The following is a 23079-nucleotide window of genomic DNA, read 5'->3' as shown; positions in this document are numbered from 1 at the left end:
AGGCAATTAAGTCATCTGCAATCAGCAGATTCAGGCTTCTTGGCCCTTAACAGCGTGCCAAGCATCCTCATTGGAAAAATTAATTTCTGTCACTTTGCTAATGGTCTTTTTCTGCCTGAGCAAAAGGAGAGCCATTAAAAACGCCTGAGCACATAAAGATGGGGACAATGTGTCTGGCGGGATAACCCGGTGATTAGCGCTGCTGCCAGCACCACGCAGCACAGCAGAGTGTGTCCTCCAGGAGGCTGGGCTGGAAATCTGTGAATCCCACTGCCAGCATGGAACTGTGAGATAGCCCAGACACCCTCATGGACAGCACAGCAATGCAGAACCAGCTAGGGAACACTCTGTGCAGGGAAAAGGGGTGAGGAGGGCACGGAAAATATGTACATGCCATGTGTGGGGGTCAGATAACTCCATGCCCAACAAAGTAAAGCAGCTTTGCTCCAGAACAATGCTTTAAAAGAGACATTAAATGGCTTAAATGTCAGCTAAGGGAGGAAAAAAAGACTCTAGGCTGTAACAAAAGGCTGAAGGTCCTTTCCACCCATGGAGTCACCTCTGAGCAATTCTCTGCTAGAATAAGTGGGTGCAAGGCAGTGCTACAGCTGGGCAGGATCAGGACCGACTGCGGCTTAATAGGAAAGATTATAAAGAGAAGATGGAGAAAAGAGAATCTGGATGGACAGCAAGGAATTTTCAAGGCTGGGAAATTAAAAAAAGAGAAAAACTTTCTAATCTCAGCTGCAGGAATGCTGTCTGCAAAGTGAGATACCGCAGAGTGGGAATTAACTCCTCCAAAAGATAGAGCTGAAAGCCCGGGTCTTGGCTTGCTTGAAGCCAACCTGATAAAAGATTCAATTTCTTAAGGAGTTTATGGTGGAAATCAAGGCTGCACCTGCAAAGAGAAGGACTCAAGGCAGCACCAGGAGAAAGACGGGAGCAGGCAGGGGGGCAGAGGGGGACTACACACCCTGTTTTATGTCCTGCATGCATTACAGAACTGCAGGAAAGCTCCACTCCCCCCTCCCTCCCAGCCAGGCAGCACTAACTGCCGTGCCCTGGCTGATGGCTGAGGCATCCCTGGTGAGTTCTAGAAGTACAGCCTTCCCTCCTGGCTAGAGCTGTTCCCAGGAGAAGCAGCCCTGCTGGGCCTTACGTGCAGTTGGAGTGAAGGACACAGGCCGGGGGCCGCCGGGGTTGACGGGGGGCAGCGGCGGCATGTTGGGAGGAGAGGACCTGGACTGGATCTTCACTTCCACGGGCGATCCGGGCATCACTGGCACCTTCTTCTCACCAGCAACTGTACCAAGAGAAGGTGGCAAGGCTTAGTGACAGTCACTGGCACGCATTTCCCTGTCCAGCACACCAGGAACGGTTGCAAGGGTGAAGAGCTGGGGGAAGGCATGCAAGGCTCCCATGCTGCTGCCAACAACCCCAAGCTGGGGACAGGGCACCCAGGGTTGTGCTCATGGCGTCCATGCTCACCAGCCCAGTCTCCTGACCCCATCTTCTCACCCCTTCGTTCCTGAAGGTGCTTTTCATAATATTTTTATCTGTTTGCTTTGCTTTGCCCCCACTCAAGATCTCTGACACACCCCAGATGTGCCCACACACACCTCGATGAGCCTTTCCAGGGGAATCACAACCCCTGGGAGCCATGCAACAGGTAACCTGGTTTAGTGCTGTGCCAGAAGTGACCAGAATGGGCCCGGGGTTGTAGAGATGAGCTGGAATCAGCTATTCACAGACCCTCTCCTGTGTGCAGTGTCTAGTGTCGGATATACGACCAGCTCAAACTGCAGCTTCCTTTCCAGCCTCCAAGGGACATTCCAGCTCAGGGGACAGTGTGACCACACTCCCAGCTCGAGTGGCTGGGATCAGCCTCACAAGACAAAAAGGAGGAAACATGCCAATGTAATAGAGGGATACTTTTTTTTTTGAGGGGGGTGTTTTGGGGTATTTTTGGTTTCTAAGATACAGACAACTCAGTGGACAAAGCCTAAGGGTCTCCAAAGCACAGCTCCTGTAGGAGCCAACACCATTCCAGGAGTGCTCTGTATTGCACTGCCAGTGTCTCCATGACCCCAAACAAATCACCCCTCTGAGATGATGATCCCCACTCCCTGCACCTCAAGCTGCTCCTCTCCTTGCTCAATTAACTCGCTAACGAGATGTGACCAGCTTGTCCCGCCCAGGAACACGGCTGGGTCCCCAGCACGTCCAGCTGCACCCCAGCTCAGGCTGGGAGGGAGCTCAGCTCACCTTCCAGCTCTCCAGTGATGCAAGCTGGGCTTGGGGCAATTACCATCTAATCTGCTATCCACACTTCCTACCAGTACCTGTCAGCTGCAAGAAACTCGGCTTTTGAGCCCCGGCAGAGCTATTAAATGCTGTATTCCCACAGAGCACTGAATAGGTGGCAAACTTTGTGCTGAAATACAACACAAACCTGCTACTTCTCCACTCCCAACAACAAAAATGCTGCTTTCTAGAGCAGAGAAGACACAAACTGGCACCTGAGCCCTCGTGTTGCTGCCTGGGATCTGCTCTGTCAGCCCCAGCACCTGCTCTGCCACCAAGCTGCCTCATTTATTTTCCTTATGGCAAGTCATGGCGAATGCCAGCGAGGTAACAAATGAACTTTGTGATTCCTAGCAATTTCTTTCTGCTGTTTGCAGGAAGGGGAAGCAGGGATGATACACACTGAAAATCCATGTTTTCCTGCCCTGTCAGTGCAGGTGGAATGACTGGGGTTGGAATCGCTACAAAACCCACATCCCAGAACATTTGTGTCTTCATTTATCTAAGCCTGCTTTCAAGAAAAGGAAAACATCCTCAGCTTTGCTTTCATGAAGCGGGGAGATATTGAAGCCATGGGAAACTACTATTAATTTTAACATATAATAACTACATTAATTCCATATTGCAAACTACTATTCACATACATGTGGCCCAACTTCCATACAATTAAACCCTGATGTGCAGACTCTCCCTGTCATCCCCATGCATGAGTATGATATTCAGATGAATAACCATGCATTGATGTAGGAATAGGACATAATTTATACATGTAAGCACCTATTCTAGCAGGTGAGTTTATCAGCAAGAACAGGGAAAATCCCCTGACTTTCCTTCCTCTCTAAATAAATGCAGCAAAACAGTGAGAGAGCTGAATTTGTGCACAAAGTTGGGGTATTTCTACCACAAAAAGTGTGAGTTCCCTCACCCAGGCAAGGAAGGGAAACATTGCTAAATGACCCAAATTTTTCTATCAAAATAGCACTAATTGTGCCCATCCAGCACTCGGTGTCAGGTGCCTGATGACCATCCAGGGACCCACTGTCACCCACCTGCCTCCTCTTCTTCTCTCTCTTCCCATGAAACTCCCTTTCCCAGGTGTACATGGCTAACCTGACACTGCCATAGTCTGGCGAGTCTGAAATCCTTACATTTTCTCCTATTCCTTCCTAAAATGTTCCTAGGGCACACTAAGAAAGCAGAACTAATTTGGTTAATTTACAGCGAGGGAGATGAATTTCACATGGAATTTATAACCCCAAAATAAAACCAGCTCCTGTGTGAGACACCAAAACTGAAGCCCACAAGAAACCAACACCTTCTTTTCCAAGCCCACTCCAACAGACAAGAAGCAAACAGGATTGTTAAATTTAAAAGCTTCCTGCTAATGACCTAGGGCATCTATAAATGCAGATAAAAACCATCTTTCTGAAGCTCTTCATTTTTAGCCTAAACACGTCTGTTTAATGAGAATCATGTGAGCAAACCACGCTGCAACCAAGAGCTTGAGTCAGCCTTGAGTTGACCTGGGGCTAAAACTGAGCCAGTGAGCTGCTCCCTGGAGAAATGCTGCCTTCCTGGTCTCATTCCTCCACTTCCACTGCTCAGAAATATTTACTTGCTCACCAAGGGCAACTTTTCAGCTCTGCCTCCAGATGCACAGGGAGGATGCGGAGATGCTCCTCAAAATGTGCGTAAGGCACTCCACTGTATCACTCACCTAAAGAATCTAACACTATCATAGATTTTGGATGATACTCTAACAAGAATAAATGTTGTCAGTGACTGAATGCTCTGAGAACCAGAGCAAGACACCCACCCAAACTGGAAACATTACATTGCTTTCCTTCAAAAATTCCTCCTTCCAAACCCTATCTGGATTAGGAACACAGATGCTGTCTCTACTTCTCAAGCAGTGCCTGCAGGAGCAGATCAGACATGTCTATGGCACAACACTTTGGCTGCCAAGCTGCCCAATGTCCAAACTTTGCAGTGCTCAGCTTTGCACCAGGACCTGGCTGGGTTCACCAGGGAAAGAGACAGCCACGATGTGACCCGGGTGGGAGAGCTACATTCCCAGCCTCAAACACGCTGGAATTTTGCATGGGAAGACAAGTCAGAGAAAAGGAACCCCAATGAGATGCTGTTTTAGTCTTGGCTGCATGCAGGAATTCCATCTCCTCCCAGCAGCAGGTTGTGCAGCGCAGATTTTGCAGCGCTGAGTTACAGATCTCAGCTGCTCGAGCTGCCGGCTGGGCACAGGCAGCTGCAGGCACAGAGCAGGCTGTGCTCCTGCCCTAGATATTTGTGTGCCCCATTTAAGCAGCCCAGGTGTGCAAGAGACTGGAAAGGCCCAGAGCTGTGACTACACCTGGAGCACTCCCTCCCTCTCTCCCTGACATGCTGCAAGGCTCTGGGTTCATCTGCCTCCTCTCTGGCTGTCGGTGTGCACCAGATTTCCTTCACTGCTCCAGTTCCCATCCTAGCGTAACAAATTAAAGAGGAACATATGTCAAGATTAAGTGCAGCTGATGATTTTCCTTTCTGGAGAGGAGAAGGAGAAAAGGGAGATGATGGGACAAGATGCCAAGAGAAAATCTGGGGTCTCGACTGATCCCACTCCTGCATTCCCAGCTCCCCAACACCACAGCACATTTCAGAGGGGGCAGTTTTAACACCCACTCGAGACATTTCATCCTATTTATCTTCTTTAAAGAAGTCTTCCACCTATGGTGTTTAGTACAAAGAGAGTGTTGCTGTGACAGGTAACTCTGATGAATGGTCAGCATTTACTTGCACTATAAACTGTGTAAAGAAGCTGCTTTATTAATCTCTTCATGCCCGTCGACTTGAGGAAAGAGAAGAGGCACAAGAGAAAAAACAGCGACAAGTTAGGGAGTATCTCAAGTACGCTGGAATTTAAATTAATCCTTAAATTCCTCTGGCAGTTAGAGAATAAACTAAGTGATGAAGAAGAAATAAAAACACTGCCTGAGGAGAACTGGATGTTACCTTCCCCAAAAAAGCAAGATAAGGAACTGGAGAATGGCGACAGTGAGGTGGACAGACACAAATGGTCTCCTCCTCATCCTCTTCCCAAAGTTCAAAATACAACAGTCAGCAAGGCACTATCAGGAGGTGTTCCACTCTGCTCAGGAGAAAGCCTTGATCTAGATTCTATGGCAGAGCTCTCATTTGTAAATAACCTGCAAAGAGTTGAAACTGCATCTCACCAACCCATGTGCCAAACTTGAGCTCTCCAGCTTTCTGCAGAAGTCAAACCATGAAATACCTTGTAAGAAATAAGAGAAAACCATGTGAAACACAAGACTGCCCTGCACCACCAGCAGCTATGCCCAGGTAAGGGCTTGCTTTTCCCTTTGGCAGCTTGCAGGACAAGAGAACAGGCTCAAAACCACACCTTGTCACCAAAGCTTTGACCGCTAAGTGGTTACACTGAAAAACTGTAAATTAACCAAGATATTTTTTGAGGAAAAGGCTGTATACAAGGGTTAGCCCAGTGGTTCAGTCTCAGGAGGGGAAGTATTTAACAGTTTCAGACAAAAAGAAGAGGTTTAATCAAAGCAGATGCTTTCAACTTTCATCTAGAACAGGCAGAACATATTCATAACCCAAAAAGCTACTCTTCGCCTCAAAAAGTTCAAAGCTCCAAATTCATACCTGCCTCTTGAGAGCAAGGGACTGGAGAACTGTCCCAGTAACAGCTGCCAAGGTTAGATCCAGCAGGAGCAATTCTTGGGTCACCTCCAAGCCAGGTCTGAACTTGTTCTGGAGCCAACAGACAGACAGACACCCCCAAAAGTGATTCAGCCTGACCCAAAACATCCCTCAGAACAAGGGAGATCAGTCACACCTCTCTTTCCACTGGCCCTGACACCTCAGGTGAGCACTTGGACTAGAGGCATGAATTCCAGATCATCTACAAGTCAGCAAAACAAACCCTTCCTACCAACAGTCCTTGGAACTTCTTTCCCCACCATTTACATGGTTCAGAGTCCCTGGTTTAAGATGAAGCAATGCCAAACTAGGCTAAATGGAGAGAGAGGCCTTTGGAAAGAGGGAAACAGAGGAGGGACAGCCCTCAGTGCCCTCACTGGTGGCTGGCAGGACCCTGCCTACAGCCAAGGACATCTCTGTACACGGCAGGGCCGTTGGACTAGATGACCTTTTTAAGTCCCTTCTGACCCAAACTATTCCGTATTTCTACAAGTAGCTCAATGTATCATCCTGGAGGCCAGGCCAGGGAAATGCCCAAGCCCACCCATGCCAGCCCTGACATCCCCAGCGAGGAGGACATGCTGCAGTTGGCTCAGCACAGGGTCCCTGTTGATCGTCTGAATGCAGACGGGAGGCAGCATCAGTGTAACCTGACCTGATAATGTAAATAGGGTGAAATGAAATATGGTTCGCCACCTCCCCAGCTTTGGCGAATGTTTATTTTGAATAACATGCTTATCTGCTCCAACTGCTCACCATCTGTTTTCAGTCTCCACCAAGCTAATATTTTTCACATTTAGGAACTGAGAAATGGGAAGAATTACATTTAAATTTTATTAACATCTTTCCTCTGCTCCAAGGTTGCCTTTCCCTCCCCCTGATGGCTCTAAGCCATCTGTAGAGCACCTTTGCAGTTCTCCAAGGCATGCAGATGAGAGGTGATCTACATGCAAAGCAAGACTATCATTACTCAGGCTTCCAGAAGATGCCATTTACGGCTTCCTCACTGCAATTCCCTCCCTCACCTGCTTCCACACAGCTTCCCCCAAGCTCAAACTCAAATCACATCGTCAAGGGAAAAGTAATATTTTACCTTTTTGCAGCACTGCTGCATCAAAAAGAGATGGAGGGGGAAAACTGAAGATAAGCATCAGGAACAAGGCAGCCAATACAACAGCTTTTGGAAAAAAAGGATGGCTGGGTCTGTCCCAGTTTGGAGGAGAATGAGACGTTGGGAGGTTTGTAGTCAAGACGACTTTTCTATACAAATATTGATTTATTTATTTACATGTAGGGTGGTTCCTAGAGGTCTTTCTTTGCTCGAGCCAACAAAAGGTGATTTGCAGCCTGAACTGGGGACACGAGTGTGTGGCACAGCCAGGTCACCAGCAAGGGCTGGTCACACCAGGTCCTTCTCCATCCTCCTCCCTCCACACCACGGGGTTGGCCAAGATGATACTACAGCATCTGTTGCAGTAGGTAACTCATGCCACTGTGCCACTTCCTCCACTCAATGTGATCAGCCTATTTTTACCCTGTTCAGCTCGGGTTTATGGCACATCCTGGCTCCTGAGCTGTAAGATGCTGTGGGAGTGGAGAGGGCTCGGCACCTCACAGGAGAGCCTTGCATCACACAGGAGGGAGCTGCTGAGCCTGGGATAGGCATTTTATAAATCAAAAATAAACGCGTGTATCTCCATTGCCATCTAGTCCTCTCCCACACACAGCTGTTTCACTTTAAATCTCAATTCAATGTGAAACTCAGATAGAAGAACTTGAAAGAGCAAAGTATGTTATCGTTCGCAAGCAGTCCAGAAAGCAGTTAATAAGGGAAATAAGATTAATAATTTATTCCTGAAGGCAGACTGCAGATCTTTATCCGTCTTGCCCTTCAGTGATTTTTATAAAATCCTATTAATGTGCCTGGCTCTACAAACTCAGCGGTAGCACAGGTTGGATTTCAGAGCAGTTCCCACCCAGACAGGGTGGCTGCAGCTGCAGCTCTGCCTGTGCCATGGCCATGGCAGACCCATCAGCCCAAACCTGCCTGCATGGCATCCCTACCTCCTGAGCTCTGCTTTCCTCCTGGGCCATGGACTCAGAACAGGACCAAACCCAGGGATGCCCTACAAACTATCACATCCAGCATGCCCCAGAATCGTTGTACATCAAACCCCCAAATTCTGGTTATCTTGCTTTTACAAGAACACAAACCACTCTGCTGTGGCAGCCTCCACTCTCCTGCTCCCTTTTCCACGAAGGAGGCAGGGAATAGTTACTCAGAGCATAAAAGCTGCCCTGACAGTCATTTCCACCCAGGAGTTGTTGCTGCTCTAACCACCACACCACAACCATTCTCTTCCCACACCCCCAGCATCCCTACAAGTAAGTTTTGGGGACCCAAGTTCATCCCTTGATGTCCCTGGCAGCAGCTTTTGCTCATCACTGTCTCAAAGGGATGCTGTGAGCTCTGCCAGGGAGCCCATGGTGCCCACGGAACCCTCCTCACCCTCACCAGCCGCTTGCTCTGCCTCCATCAGAGACAGCCACCCTGGAGGGAGGGATATACTCCTGGAATATAGCCCAGGAGAATATATTCCAGGAAACCAAGGCCTGCATTGCAGTTTTAGGATAGGAAGCACTTTGGGATTGAGGGGAGTGATCCAGTCTCCCCAAACCACCCCTTTGGCTGGGTTATAACCTGGGATAGGGCACTCATTCAGCAAAGCCTGAGCTGCTCACTAATTTATTTGCTTAGTTACTGCTAAGTATTTTGGTAATTTTTCATTAATTCATCGTCCCACTTAACATTACAGAATCAAGGCTATTTTTTTTTTTAAATCACCCACTCCGATAACAATATTAAGAAATATTTCCTCCTCCACACTATTTACTCCTTGGGCTAAAGCACTCGGAATGAAAAATGAAAGCAGTTACAGATATCAAACAGGCAATTATCACAATCATGGCAAAAAATTAGTTCTTAAAAGTCCCAGCCTGCTGCACTGCTCTCCAAATCCTCTGACTCTGAGCAAAACCACGGTGGCAGAAGCAAAGTTTCCAGATGGGAACATCTGCGTCTCATTTGCCGCAGGGAAGAAAACACCAGGAAGATTAACAGCTCCCAGGGCCGGTGGAGCCCAGACACAACACGTACAGAAGGGATACCACGGAGAAAGGCTTCGAGCAACAGCCTGCTAGCAAAGATTGTGCTTTTTTATTTAATGATTATTTTGCGGGGCTTCTACACATGGAGAAATGAGATGTCAGGGCAGAAGAGAGCTGGAGTTTTACTTGTTGTAAAACTGTGTATGGTGAAAGCAAGAATTGAGTTGATGATATTTATATTTTAAAAAAAATTAAATAAAAGCAGCACTTTTAACATCTCAGCTTTTTACATAGAAACATTAATTTTAAAAGTTGGCTTTAAGAAGTCACCCCCAAAAGGTCTGAAATTGCCCCCTGCCCAAAGCATCAAGGCCATAGATTTGCACCTCTAGGCTCCACTGAACACCAAGTTTACACCAGAGAGTAAGAAGTGATCCAACAAGTGGGAAACTCATGGTTGAATGACCAAGTCTCCCCTGGCAATGGCAGCAAAAGCCTTTTTCCCTTAGGAGCATTCCTTAAACTCTGCCACAGTTTCGGGACCACATTTCCGAAGGTGGGCAGGCGCAAAATCCACAGGTTACACAGAAGAACAACTGAGCACTGTAATTTTGGGAGTCCAAATCTGTTTTTCATTCTCCTTAGGCTAAACACCATGGAGTAAATAAAGCTGGAACTTTTGTACCTGTAAAATTTTGGGAGGTCCAGAAGAGGGAAAACACAGTGAAACAAGCTCTAAGTTTAGAAAGCATTTTCCACCTTAACAGAGACTTCGAGACAGCCTTTAGGACATGATTTTATCTAGCCCTCATAAATCCTTTTAAAACTTGGATTGCTGGCCATTTAACAAGCAGCTCCACCCTTCTGCTCTCCAGATGAAACACATTCACACTGGGCTCCATTTTGTTCCTTTCTTCTCTGACCCAGCAGCACCAGCAAAGCAGCAGAGCCTGGGGAACCGTGGTTAATTGGCATCCTCTAATTACTAATTAGCTCCGAGGGGCTCTCTGCAGCTCTGAGCAGTCAACAGGAATGCATCCACTGATTTAAACAGGCTTGGGAAAAGCAGAGCTGCTGGAGCAGGGTCCTAGAAATGACCCAAGGAGCTGCACAGGGAACCCACAGCTCCCCATGGAGGATCCAGCATGGGGCCACCACTGCTGAAGCCCTCACTGGGCTTTGCACAAATGGCTCTGGAGGAGTCTCAGGGAGGCTATAGGGTTCTCTCATCCAAGGGGAACATTCCCAGAGGGTTCTGGCTGCTCTGCAGCTTCTCCTGCACAAGAGCCTCTTGCATGGATGCTGCAATTAGAGGTGTCAGAGCAGCATCTGGGGCTTAAAATCCCATCAGAAGAGATTTAAGCCACCATCTCATCCCACCACCACTCCACAAACTCCATTTAGGACCCTGAGCCTCCTCACTGCCCAACTTTAACAAAAGGGCTGAGGAAAGGGCAATGTGCACAGAACAGATCCCAGCAGGAGCCGACAGCAGCCGGTGCTGCACACGCAGTGAGACCACAGCTCTGCAGCACTGCCCTTCTCCCTGCTGAGCTGCTCCAGCAAATCCAGGGGAGCACTGCAGGTCTGGCATTCCCATGGCTTCCCCAGGAGACCCCCTTCGCAGGGAAATCCTTCCACACTGTGAGTCTGGCTCATCCCAGAAGCAATGGTCACCATGTGAGTGACCGTCCTTTTTCATCTTCTGGTGTTTTATATCCCAGGTCACAATTCCAGTAGGAAAAGTTGTGGAAGAGGACGAAATTTTCCAGCCAATTCCACAAGAAATTTAGGAGGTGATGAGAAGGATGCTGTTTCTGGGTCAGCACAGTGAGCCCCTTTGCTGAAGAGGTCCCACTCTGCTCACTGCAGGAAGAATCCCTGCCTCTCCAGGGACAATCATTTTGGGAGCTTCCTCTCAGAAAAGCATCACAAAATGTAACCTCTTGGTGCATTTTCAAACCCAAGCAGCTGAGGGATGGTATGATACCCCTTATCACAGTGTCAAGTGAGTTCAGATCCCAGTCCCACAGCTCCTGCCACTTCAGGTCTTGCCTACCCCTCTGCCTCTGCTCCCAGTTAGCTGCTGGGAGTACGTCTGGCCACATGCAGCTCAAGCTCCTACAGGGGTGGGTATGGTCTGCATAGAAGCTCCCACAGATTGTTAAGAGGACAGCAAGGTTAAGTTTTGTGTCACCAGAGAACCCAGAAATCCTTCAACCAGAGCATCTCCTTTGGGAGAGACAGCCTTATCTGTGCAAACGTATTTTCCTCTGGGTAAAACCCTGAGATCAGGCTGGACCTCCACAGTGACCCTGCCTCACTGGGTACAGCAAACACAGCCATTGTCCATGACTTGGACAGGTCCATTCCCACCCTGACACACCCCAGGGATCTGTACAGCAGCACAGAGCCAGCCTGTAGCACCTCACAAGCCCACGCAACACAAGGAAAAAGGGGAACAACCTGAAAATCATGAAATCTTTTAAAATAAAAGGATGAATTCAAACCCACCTTAAAATCACCCAGTAACTGAAGATTTGGGAGCTTTAAACCTGGTTAGCAAAGACATACAGGAGGAGTTTTAAGTCGAGCTTTAAAACCATTTAAGAAGACATTCCTCTCACAGTCCTCCATCTTCCAAGCCCTGCTGTTTGATGGTTTGGTTCCCACCACTATAAATCAACCTTAAAACCAGCACTGACCCCAAAAAATACCCAGTACTGAGCAAATCTGGATTCCTTAGAGCATCACAAATATCACTGAGAACACAGGGATCTGGGCTAATGAGAACAGGAACAGCAGGTCTGGGGTTTAAGGGTGAGAGTATCCAGTGAGTAGAGAGTACTCAAAGTGAATAAAACACAAACTGGGATAAAAAAAGCCTTTGCATACAGGCAGACCCAAAGCACCAGTGCCAGCAGCTCAAGCACCACTACCAATAACTGTAAATAACAGCAATTAAAAAAAGCAAGGTCATTTCTGAAAGAAGTGAGATGTCAAGGCAGAAAACCACATTTAATCCATAACAACCAATGTGACCGCGGAGAGGCACAAACAACACCAAGGATGCCCAAAGCTATTACAAAACCCTATATTAAACTAGGGAAAAAAAAACCAACCAAACAACAAACCTGTTTGTTAAGCAGAGACCAGGTACAAATCCTGACCATCTGGAGAAGGAAGCAATCCAGAAGCTCATAGTCAGAAGGGCCAGTTTAGATGAAAACAATGGTCATTTTTGCAAAAACAAAACAGAAACCAAATCCAAGACAAAACAAACCACTAACCAAGTTCTACCACAAACCCAAAATGAAGCAATCAAGGAAGGATACAGAAAAACATCCCCCTTGGGTCTCTGAAGTCATACCATTTCCAAATATAAAGCAGAGTCCAGCAGGGAGTCTCCCTTCTCTGGATGGAGGCTGAGGAGCAGGAGCTCACCACTGCCAGCCAGCTCCAGGGCTGAAGTTCCACTAGACTTTACTCAAAACTGGGCAAGCTGTACGCAAAATAAAGGAGGAACTTGGAAAATATTTGGGAAGTATCTTTCACCCTCATTTTTTACAACCTGCTCCAAGTGCCAGAGGGGACCCTATCCATGTCTGTCAATGTCTGCAGGGAGGGCTCAGAGCAGAGACCAGGCTCTGCTCTGTGGGGACAAGAGGAACAGGCAGGAACTGCCCAGGACATTCCACCTGAACATGAGGAAGAACTTCTTTATTGTGTGGAATTGCCCCAAGACGGTGTGAGTCTCCCTTACTGGAGATATTCCAGAACCACCTGGACACAACCGTGTGCTCTGGGATGACCCTCCTGGAGCAGAGAGGTGAGAACAGATGAGCCACTGCAGTCTCTTCCAGCCTGATCCTTGCTGGGATTCCATGACCAGGAGTGTCCCTCACCCCACAGGCAGGGTGGCTTTTCCACAGCAGCCCTGGCACGGTGCTGGCAGTGCTGCCCACACCCACACCCTTCTCTGCCCTGCTGATATTCCTGAGGCAGCCAAGCCTCACTAATGACTCCCCAGCTCCCTGGCTCTGCGGAGAGCTCACTTCATTCACTTGGGCGCTAAGTGCATCCACTGCTGCCCAGCTAACAGTCCCTGCCATCGATGGCACACACAGGAGCCCTGCCAAGATGACAATTCTGCCTCTTAAAAACACTCCTCACACCACCACACAAATTGCTTTTCCTCTTCGCCCCAAGCCTGACCAGCATGTGGGAACTTTCCACCATCCCACAGAGCTGGCAGCACAGGAATCACATATTTAGGGGTGGGTGTTGGAGGGGTGGAGGAGCCTGATGATGTAGAGAGGCCCTTACACACCTGAAACACCAAGAGACAGCAACTCCTGCAATGTCCAGGCATGGAGAGATTGGGAGAACAGGAAAAGCATCAAAGTTCACTACTTAGAATCATGGAATAGTTTGGGTTGGAAGGGACCTTAAAGATCACCCTGCACCCCTTGGACACCTTCCACCAGACCAGGCTGCTCCAAACCTTGTCCAGCCTGGCCATGAACACTTCCAGGAATCCAGGGGCAGCCACAGCTTCTTGGTCTGTTCAGGGAACAAGCCCAGAAGAGATGGATGCACAGCAGTGACTGCTTCTGCTGTGCCTCCTTCCCCTCCCTCTCGGGGCAGCAGAGGTGGAGATGTTCCATGGATAACCTCTGGAGATCCAGTGATGCACAGAGCCTGGAGAGTGAAGGTTGGCTCAGCTGCTGCTGCACTTGCTTTCAAATTATCACACTGCAACACAGCACAGAGACTTTCCAACTTGTCATTCTTAAGGTTGATCTCAACTCATTACCAGCAACCTGCATTAATCTGCACCCCACCAACTGGAGCATGGGGGAAAGACAAAAAAATCCCGAAAAGCTCAACTGCCAAAATTACCAGACCAGAGCACAAAACAACTCAGCAAACCCCCAAGTTTGCTCTAAACTGCCATTTTCCTCTCCTGGACACAGCAAAGCCTGTGACACAGTGCCTATAAATTTCCTCTAATGATGCGGCAGTGAGGCAGAGCCCCATCTGTGCCTGGGCACAGGTGAGACTTTTCACTATCGTGTAAGTGCAGGCTGCCTTTCAATTACACTCACCAGCCCATTAGGCAAATTAGATTTGCATATGAGAGGATAACTAGAAAGTCAAGAAATAGCCCCTGAAGGAAAAATACATTCTGTAAGCTACATATCCCTGGGAAGATGTGGACAGGGAGCTTGCTGTTCAACCCAGGGCTACTTTAGGTTTTCATGGTGTTCAGGTTTCTCTCAGAGCTGGCGTGGGTTTGAGGACAGCCTCTCCACCAGGCAGAACTGAAGCCAAAGACATCTGCGTTCCCTGCATCCCCACCTCCCTAAAAAGATGCCCATTTCTGCAGGGCTTTGCATCATTTGCAGGTTCTGCCTTGCAGTATGCTGCGAAGGAGATTAAAATATTACTGGTGTGAGAGAATTTCAATTGATTCCACCTGGCTTTCAATAATATATCGCTAAAGTACAGAATTATTTCCAGCACCCTAAGAAGGTCCCCAGGGATGTGACACCAAGTGGTATGGCATTACACTGGTGTCCCATGTCGCTGAGGACATTCGTGTGGACTAAACAGGTCTGCTCAGGTGATTCTGAAGAATTCATTTGCCTGCACAGCCTTTTTTTTTTAATGGTGAGTGTATGCAAAACAGAGACAACCTAGCTCATCTCCCAGAATCCAGATGGCACTTGCAAACCTTGTCTGTGTATCAAATGTTGTTTTTTAGATCAAGTGTCCCTGGTTGACAACACAGAACTTCACGATGCTATCTTTAGAGAGGCTTCTCTGCAAAGAAACACCCTTGGAGCATACGTTGCAGGAATATGCTAATGTGGCAGGGTGTTTTCAGCGGCCGCAAATGGAGCTGTTCCTGGGAGCTCAGACACCCCACAACACACTGAGCCTGGCTGGAGATGAAGGGTCACCAAGGCCCTGCGGAAAAGATACACCAACAAACTAAAAATCACAGAGAAAGGTTAAGTTACACCACTGGTGAGATGCAGGGCGAGCTCCCAGCAAGCACACTTACACATCAGAATGATGATTGCCAAAAAACCCTACTAAATGAGCGAGGGCAGCTCAAAACAGACAGCAAAAGCTGAGACTTTCCATTCCTTGACTTCTCTAACAGGTTTAGAGATTCTTGCCCTATTTCCTGTTCAGCTAAGTGCAAGCGTTTAACAAAAAAAACAATCATCTTCTTCCTCAAGGTCTTCACTTCCTCCTCCAGATTTCATGCAAAGATAAAAGCAACACATGCAAAGTAACTGCTTTAAAACCAGCCCATTAATAAAGAACGAAACTTCTACAAAACTTTCAGTTTCACATATTCCTGAGATGGTCATGTTACTCTCAGTGGAAAAAAATAGTAGTAGCTGTTAAAAGAAAATACCAGCATCCCCCAAAACACCTACCCTGAGTTGTTTTCTATTCTCCTCAGCTCCAAGAACAAGAATCATCACCTGCATGTGAAAAAGCATGAAAAAATCCCCTGACTTACACACTCTCCACACCAAGCAGCAAAATGGCTTAACAAAAGCCAAGGAAAAACAAAGAAAGCTGCAGAAACAGGTTATGATACAGCTCAACCCTGGGATCAGAAGGTGACACCAACAGCAGTGAGGTGGCAGAAATAACCCCTCGTGCCCGCTGCTGAAAAGAACATTTCAGAACAGTGACATCAGGTAAAGCAGCAGCTTTTGAAAAAAGAAAGTGATCCAGGAGGTAGCTCCTTCCATATTGCAGGCGCTCACAGTAAACACCATATGGCCTGTTAATTTAATTAGGGAGAAGAAACCCCCTAAGTTTGAGATTTGACTTTGAAGGGTTTAAAACAAGCCTGAGGAAAATCGCTTGAGATATTCCCTTAGCTTGACTTGTCTCCTTCATCCACCTTCTGACCTGCTGTACCTGGCGGCTCTCCCCAGGCTGCACAGCACCCCTAAGAGCTGGAATTTTTTCAGAAGTCCTTCGCCACCACTGCACCTGCATGGATGCTTCCCAGGAAGATCTGGGTGGTCCATGACAGACAACCAAACCAGGAGAGGTCTGGATCAGGAAGGAGGTATGTGCAGTAAATAAACCAAGTACTTCAGCTGAACACATCTCAGAGAGCAAGCAGAATTTTTACTTGAAATGCTCACAAGCTGCATTGGCAGGTCCCATCTGTCAAAGAGAGGATGGAGCTCATGGGGAAGGTCAATCTGACAAAAGCTGGAGCACCTCTGCTGAGACACAAAGTCTCAGGGCAAGTCTACTCCCCGTCCAGAAGTAAGCTTGCATTTGTGATCTTGAGATCAACCAACCAAGCTCCAGCCATCCCCAAAGACTTTTGTATCTGAGCAAAGACTCACTGCAGCATCTACTTAGCCAGGAGACTGCCCACAGGGCTGTGTTGGCTGAATAAAAAGACATTTTTCATTATGAACGTCTTCCATGTGTCCCTTTGCGGAGAGAGGAGCATTTCGAGGGTAATTTCTAACTAGAGGTTTGCTTTTGTGTATCTGTACCACGACGGAACACTGCAGCACCCCTGTCACACCACCCTGCCAGGTGTCAGCACAAGCTGCCCAGTGCATCACCATCAGGAACAAGACAGGAGGGGCTGCTGGGGCAGCATTAGAATGCAAAGACAAAACCTGCTGATTTCCAGTGGAATGACCTCTCAAGCTGTAACAGCTTCAGCAGCCCCCCGAGACCCAGGCAGCAGGAACACCTCAGCCATGGTGCTACAAGGACTGCTCCAGATCTGCTCCAGAGCCTCCAGCACAAACCTCATCAGCACAACCAAAGTCCTTTAGGGAGCTCCAGTTGGGTAAGGGAAACCCAGTATTCTCCAGAGAGGTGTGACTGACCGACCTCAGGACTGGGACAGGGCATTGGCAGCCAGACTGTTCAGGCAGGAGCACCAAGGGAAACTGCCTGATGCCTCCAGCACGGGCAGGAGCTGCCACCCTCCTCTCTTCCTGCCTGGCACAAAGTAGGTCAGGGCTGCGTGGGCTGATCCCACGTCACAGGATGTGACCCACCTGTGTTCCCCACCAGAGATGCTCCATGCCACTGTGAGCAGGTGCATTTCCAAGGCCTAGGTAGGGCAGCAAGTGATGCTCCCTCCCTGCCTCTCTCCTCTTGCCAACTGCAGCCCAGCTTGTCTCGATGAAAACCCAGAATGCTCCATGCCACTCTGCCAGCACTACCCCAGGAAAAGTTGTGGGAGGTTTGGACTTTCATGGAAACTGCTGCCCTGTGGATAAATTGTACCAGGAGAAAATCGAATCCTTCCTAGAGATTTGTAACGTCAGCTGGCACGGAGTTTCTCCTTGGCTCCTCTCAACAGCTGACTACACTCACAAATTAACATCCCACTTGTTCAATTAGTTTTTCCTTTTCTACCCAGACCCAGGTTAGGATCTGTGTGTCCCTTTAATAGGTGTGTCACAGCAGTATGCCAGTTTCCCATTTCCTAGTAAAAAAACCAAAAAAAACAAAAAACCAACAAACCAAAACTGAAAATAACAAAACATCTAAAGGCCAGCAGACTTCTTCCTGCCAGCAAGGAAACCTCCTCTCAGGACACTGCAAAGATTTAATTTACTACCAATTGCCCTCTGGTTATTTTACATTTATGGGGTGGGGGCTGAAGAAAGGAAGAAAGCAGAGAGGGTGTAATTAGCTTTGCTTGTAAAATGTTCATCCCAGTTGTAACAGCACTGGAGCCTATCAGGGCCTTAATAGATTTCAGGGTTTTGTTGAAGCTGAAGTGTCTGTGTGGGGTGGGAGGGAATAAAAAAAAAGGGGAAAAATTATTTTAAAAAAAAATCAATAAGTGGATCCTACATCTTGCCACAGCCCCATATGGAAGTAATCAAGCACAAGGGTGGCAGCTGGGGCCAATAACAGTCACCTGCAGTTGAGGGACATGGGGGTTTGGGATGGGTTTTTAATGCTAATTTCCTGGAGGAACAATGCGGGAGCGGCAGCCGAGGGCGGCTGAATGGGGAGCAGCGGAACAATGGCTGCACCTGGCGCGGGGAGCAGCGCGGAGCGGCACGCGGCAGCGCCCGCACATCTGTTCCGCACAGCGCGCTCCCCCCGCCAGCACCGGCCCTCCGCACTCACAGCTTGCTGGCCAGCAACAGGTCCGGGCTGTCTCCAAGCTGCAGGCCTCCTTCTCCTCCCTTCAGTGATGGTTATTGATACTTTCGGGGCTTTCTTAGGGTTTTTTGGTGAAAGGGGTGGTTACACGGCATCCTGCCGGCAGGCTGTGGTATCCTGTTGCCACAGGAAGATGAGGAAGGAAAACTGACTCCTGGCTTTGAAGATCTGCAAGTGTTGGTTCTTCTAAATGATCTTCTGGCCACCTGCAACTGTCTTCCTTCAATACCAGAAGTCCTGCTGCAGCCACGAGAGATGGGAATTCTGCAGCCGGGAGCGCGCCGAGGAAATTCAATACGCATTATTCTAAAACCTTAAGCTTGGCTTATAAAAATGCCACTGCCCAGCCCAATAAAAGGCATGATAGTTACACTTTAAAATGCTTTGAAACCTCTGAAATCGCTATTGTCCTGTCGGACATAAGCTGCTGACACACAAAGCAGTGCTAAGGTCAAGGTCCTGCCTCAGAAAATTGCTTGCAGACCCAGGAACTGAACCCAAGCCTCTCCGTGCTGCACTCTAACTGTGGGATCATCGCTCCCCACTTCTTCCTGGCTGCTGCTCCTGCTCTAAACAAAGGTTTTTCCAGCCGTTCCCTGAACGCTGCATGAATTAAGGCAGTCTCCATCATAAAAATAAAAGTTGAACAGACTCCCAGAGACCTGCAGTGACGCTGCCCCCAGGGACTGCTCTGGAGTGTCTGTCACAACACATTTCATACCTAGCTCCTAACAAGCAATCAGATATAGAAATAGTCACTAGATAAAGGCAAGCTTACAATCCAGCCCAGAACAAGTATGGGTAAAGCCAGCTCTTATAATTGGAAAAAACCCAACAGGCAACAGATTACGACCATCTCCTGCTCAGATTTAAGAAGTAGCCAGCATTGCCTTAAATCTGCTGCATATGCCCAAGTCCTCAAATGACTGTTCAGCTCTCCAGCTATACTATAAACATCACATATACATGTCAAACAAATCTTGTTTTTTGTCCAAACCTTAAAAAAGCCAGAGCTGGAAAAAACAAGAGGCCACCTGGCTCCCCCATCCCATCCCATAACTGTGGGAAAGCACTGCCTCCTGCTAAATGCTGCTGGTGGTTACTGCATTTATGGGTCAATTTGGGGACTGGAGGGCTGATTGCCTTGAAAACTCAGCTCCTGAAGTCAAACCACACAAACCTGTCAAACCAGTGATAACCTCTCTAAGCCAAGATCCACTGTAGGCGACACAAGACAAAGCTCTGTAAAGCAGCAGTAAAATCATTTGGGACGCACACTTGATGTGACAGGCGAGGCAGCTTTAAGAGAAACCTCACTCTCTTGGGGACACCAGTCCTGTAAGACTGAGAAGAATAAACCACAAGAAAAACCAAACCCAAGAGCCTGACCCAGGGCTCACGTGAGCAAAGCTCCCTTGGCTTTGGCAGGTTTAAACAAGCCTCTGCAACACCAGCAGATGCAAGTTGCAAAAATAACAGCATCTTGGAAGTAAGCAGGGGCTGTGGCTCCAGTCCCTGGGCAGAGCAGAGCCTGGCTTGGCAGCACTGGTTTGGCCTTTTCACTATTAAATGGAGTTTCTGCTCTTTTCCTCGGGGCATTCCCTGTGTAATAGAGTTCTCAGATTAACGATTTATTCTCCCTGCCTTTAGCAATTCTGCTCCTTCCTCAAACCCTTCAAATCCTTCCCTTGGCTTAGCTGTACTTTCCTGTTGGCAGGATTCACTCAAACTGCCTTTGCTTTTCTCCCTTTTCCTGGTTTCCCACACTGGAGTCCCTTAGTTTTGCATTATTTGTGTACTTCTCTAACTGCTGGATGTGCTGGGGTAGGGCTACCTGGCTGTGAAGGGCACACAGACATTTAGGTGAAGCCTACGTAGTTCCAAAAATCAGACTAAACATCTTTTCCATATTAATAGTGAAAATCACATCATCCAGCAGACAACTGGGGGAAAAAAAGTGTCTTCACTCAGATGTCCTACACCATTTCTATAAAATTATTAGGACTGGTGACAGAGTTTCAAGCCACCTTCTTCCCCAAAATACAACCACCTCTCTCATCTAAGCACTCCACTCATCAGGCACCCTAAATCCTTTCTAAAAATAAAGGAACCTGAGGAGAAAAAGAAAGTTTCCGGCAGGGCTTGAGCAAGACTCCACTAAATTAGTTGTTTAATGGCCAAATCGTGCTGCCCTGATGCCGGCAAAACTTCCGTTTGCTTAATCAGGGCTCGACCTGCAAGGAGACCACAGAAGCAGCTGCTCCAACACCCTGCACTGCCTTCACAAATTAGGGAAGTCTCCAGGAAAGCCGCAGCAGAGAAGCACAGCTCTTTGCTCCTAAATATCATCGCTCCCTGTATGGCTTTGCTGGACATTTTTGGGGTTCCAAACTCCTTTGTGCTGGTGCACTTTGAGACATTGAAGCACACACACTCCTCTTGCCTCCTCTCCAGGGACACACAGGAGGTGTTTGGTGCGTTGCTAGAAGCAGACTTACAATATGTAACAGTTTTTAAAGGCTCCACTCAAATGCTTGCATGCAGCTAGAGAAGGAAAACCTTAAGGTGGCCCATGGAGTGGCCAAAGTGGCCAAGCACAGAGCTGCAGCCCAAGCATCCTGCCAGGGAGCCCAGCCAGCCTCTCCCCTGGGAAACCCTGTCATTTGGCATGCTTAAAGCTAACCAGGACAAAGCAACACCAAAGGGAATCATCCTGCACCAGACAGCCCAGCAAATATTCCTCTTTTTTTCCAGCCTGACAGCAAGCGATGCTCAGCCACATTTCAGCTCCCCAAACTTTGAGTGCTGATTTTGGTGCATCTCCTGTGGCTGGGCAGGACTGCTCCAGCACATAAAATGGACTGTGGACATCATGGTACAGGACCTGAGTGCTGCAGGGAGGAGAATAAGCTGGTAATATTTTGGGGAGCAGCTTAAACGTGCAACAGAGCAATCTTTACAACGAGCTACATCAGAGGGTCAGAGGAGCAATTTCAACTGCTGAACCTTCCCAAAAGACAGGGAGGAGGGAAAAGAGCAGGTTTAAACTAAATATGCAAAATCCAGGGATTACAACAGAAAAAGAGAAAATACAGCAATCTGTAACTAAACAGTGAAAATATATAGGGGAGGTATGTTCTGGTATCACAAGATTGATCCGGGAGATTTAGATGCTGGGAGCATCAGTTGCTGCTCAAGGAGCGCAAAGACAAAAAGGGAGCAGCCTCTGCCACAATGCAGAGAAGCCCTGAAAACATGGGGAAAATTAAGGAAATTTGGGAGCCAATGGAAGAAATCCACCTCTGCAATTTACCCCCCCCTTCCCAGCTTCACTACCAGCATGCAGAAACCAGAGTAAGCCTAAGCACAGCAGAAAAACACGTTCTGCTAAAACACACAAAACCCTTCCTGCTTTGCCATTTCCCCAGAAAACGCCAAATCCCAGCCCTCTGCTCATGGAGGGGGGCTGGGGAGAAAGGGAAAAAAAAAACCACCAAAAAAACCATTCCATAGCAACACAGAACGAGCTGTACCGCAGCTCTCCTCAGAGAGAGTTTAGTGTTTTTTCAGCTGCAGAATCCTCGCATGCAGCCGGCTGGGCTATTGAAGTTTTCCCCAGCACTGCAGAGGACCGAGGCAAGGCTGGCAAAGCGCTGCGGCCACCGCCGCTCCCACCCTCTCCCTCTACCTGCTGCCGAGGTGGAGGCTCTCCGAAGCCCGCTGGACAAACCCACGGTGCTCTCCTAACCTTCCTGGGGCCACCAGGGCTGAGCATCCCCCGAGCATCCCCCGCGGCCCCGGATACGCCGAGCGCTGTTTAAAAATAATCCCATGCCTTGCTTACCCTACCCAGCGAGGTTGCGAGGATCCAGCTGCTGAGGAATACACCTCGTTTCTTTGAAATAGAAAGAAAAGCGCTCTTCCTCCTCCTCCTCCTCCGCCCGTGATCTTCGAGCGCAGCCGGAGCCCAGCCTGCCTTCTCCTTTCATTAGCTGGACATGTGTCAGGTCCCGCACATCTGCGATTTCTCACTGCCTGGAGCCGCCTGTCCGATTCCAGGGAAACACAGATGGATCCCAGATGGGAAGGTCCTGCCAAACAGACCAGCTCTCCACCTTGCCAGAATACCCAGCTTAGAGGCACACACCCTCGGCTCCCTGCCTGCTCCCTGCCTGCGCCGCGCTGCTGCCAGGCTGCTCGCCAGCTGATGTCACCAGGCACACACCTACCAGCGCCTCGCCGCCCGCCTGACATTAACTTGTTAAATACACGGAATTTGTTTATGGCCGGCAGGAACAGCGAGACAGCGGCGGCGGCGAAAGAAGCTTCGCCGGCCACCCTCCCCAAACCAGCCCTGCCTTGTGCGGCACCGGGGGCACATCAGCCTCTGTCTCAGCCCTCGGCTTGGAAATCGGGATGAGCTGTTGGGCAAAGCGGAGGATTGATTTTCCGAAGGTTTGCCCCCGCACGTAAATCTTGGCTGCGAACTGCCCCCCCAAGCCCAGCGCCAGAGTTTGCGGCGCTGGAAAGCTGGCATGTGGTTGTAATTAGAAGTAACAACAAGATAACAAGATACTGATGTTGCAAGGGTACCAAACGCGGACTGGAAAATTCAAAGGAAGAGCAATTAAATGTGTAACATACTACCCGGCTCGAAGAGGAAGTGTTGTAGGAAAATGTAAACCCGAAATGTTTTATACGGGGAGTAAACTCCACCAGCGATCTCAGAGCAAGCAG

The 23079-nt window shown here is 48.5% G+C and overlaps 1 protein-coding gene across 6 annotated transcripts in view; it reads right to left on the bottom strand.

Moving 5' to 3' along the window:
- The window catches only part of CBFA2T2 (CBFA2/RUNX1 partner transcriptional co-repressor 2), a 58119-nt gene that overhangs the window by 14473 nt on the left and 20567 nt on the right, over nucleotides 1-23079 (bottom strand). For 3 of the 6 annotated variants that reach the window (XM_085078982.1, XM_085078981.1, XM_085078980.1), the window contains exon 2: nucleotides 1160-1303. In XM_085078982.1, coding sequence (XP_084935108.1) covers nucleotides 1160-1303 — 144 coding nt within the window. Of the gene's footprint in view, nucleotides 1-1159; nucleotides 1304-15602; nucleotides 15651-22186; nucleotides 22545-23079 lie in introns of those variants that run through there. The other 3 variants (XM_085078985.1, XM_085078983.1, XM_085078984.1) reach the window with 3 other exon arrangements.

The sequence above is a fragment of the Lichenostomus cassidix genome, chromosome 20 (assembly GCF_008360975.1).
Source record: "Lichenostomus cassidix isolate B80296 chromosome 20, HeHo_3.0, whole genome shotgun sequence".
Classification (NCBI taxonomy): Eukaryota; Metazoa; Chordata; class Aves; order Passeriformes; family Meliphagidae; genus Lichenostomus; species Lichenostomus cassidix.
This window is presented reverse-complemented; position numbering and strand designations above follow the sequence as displayed.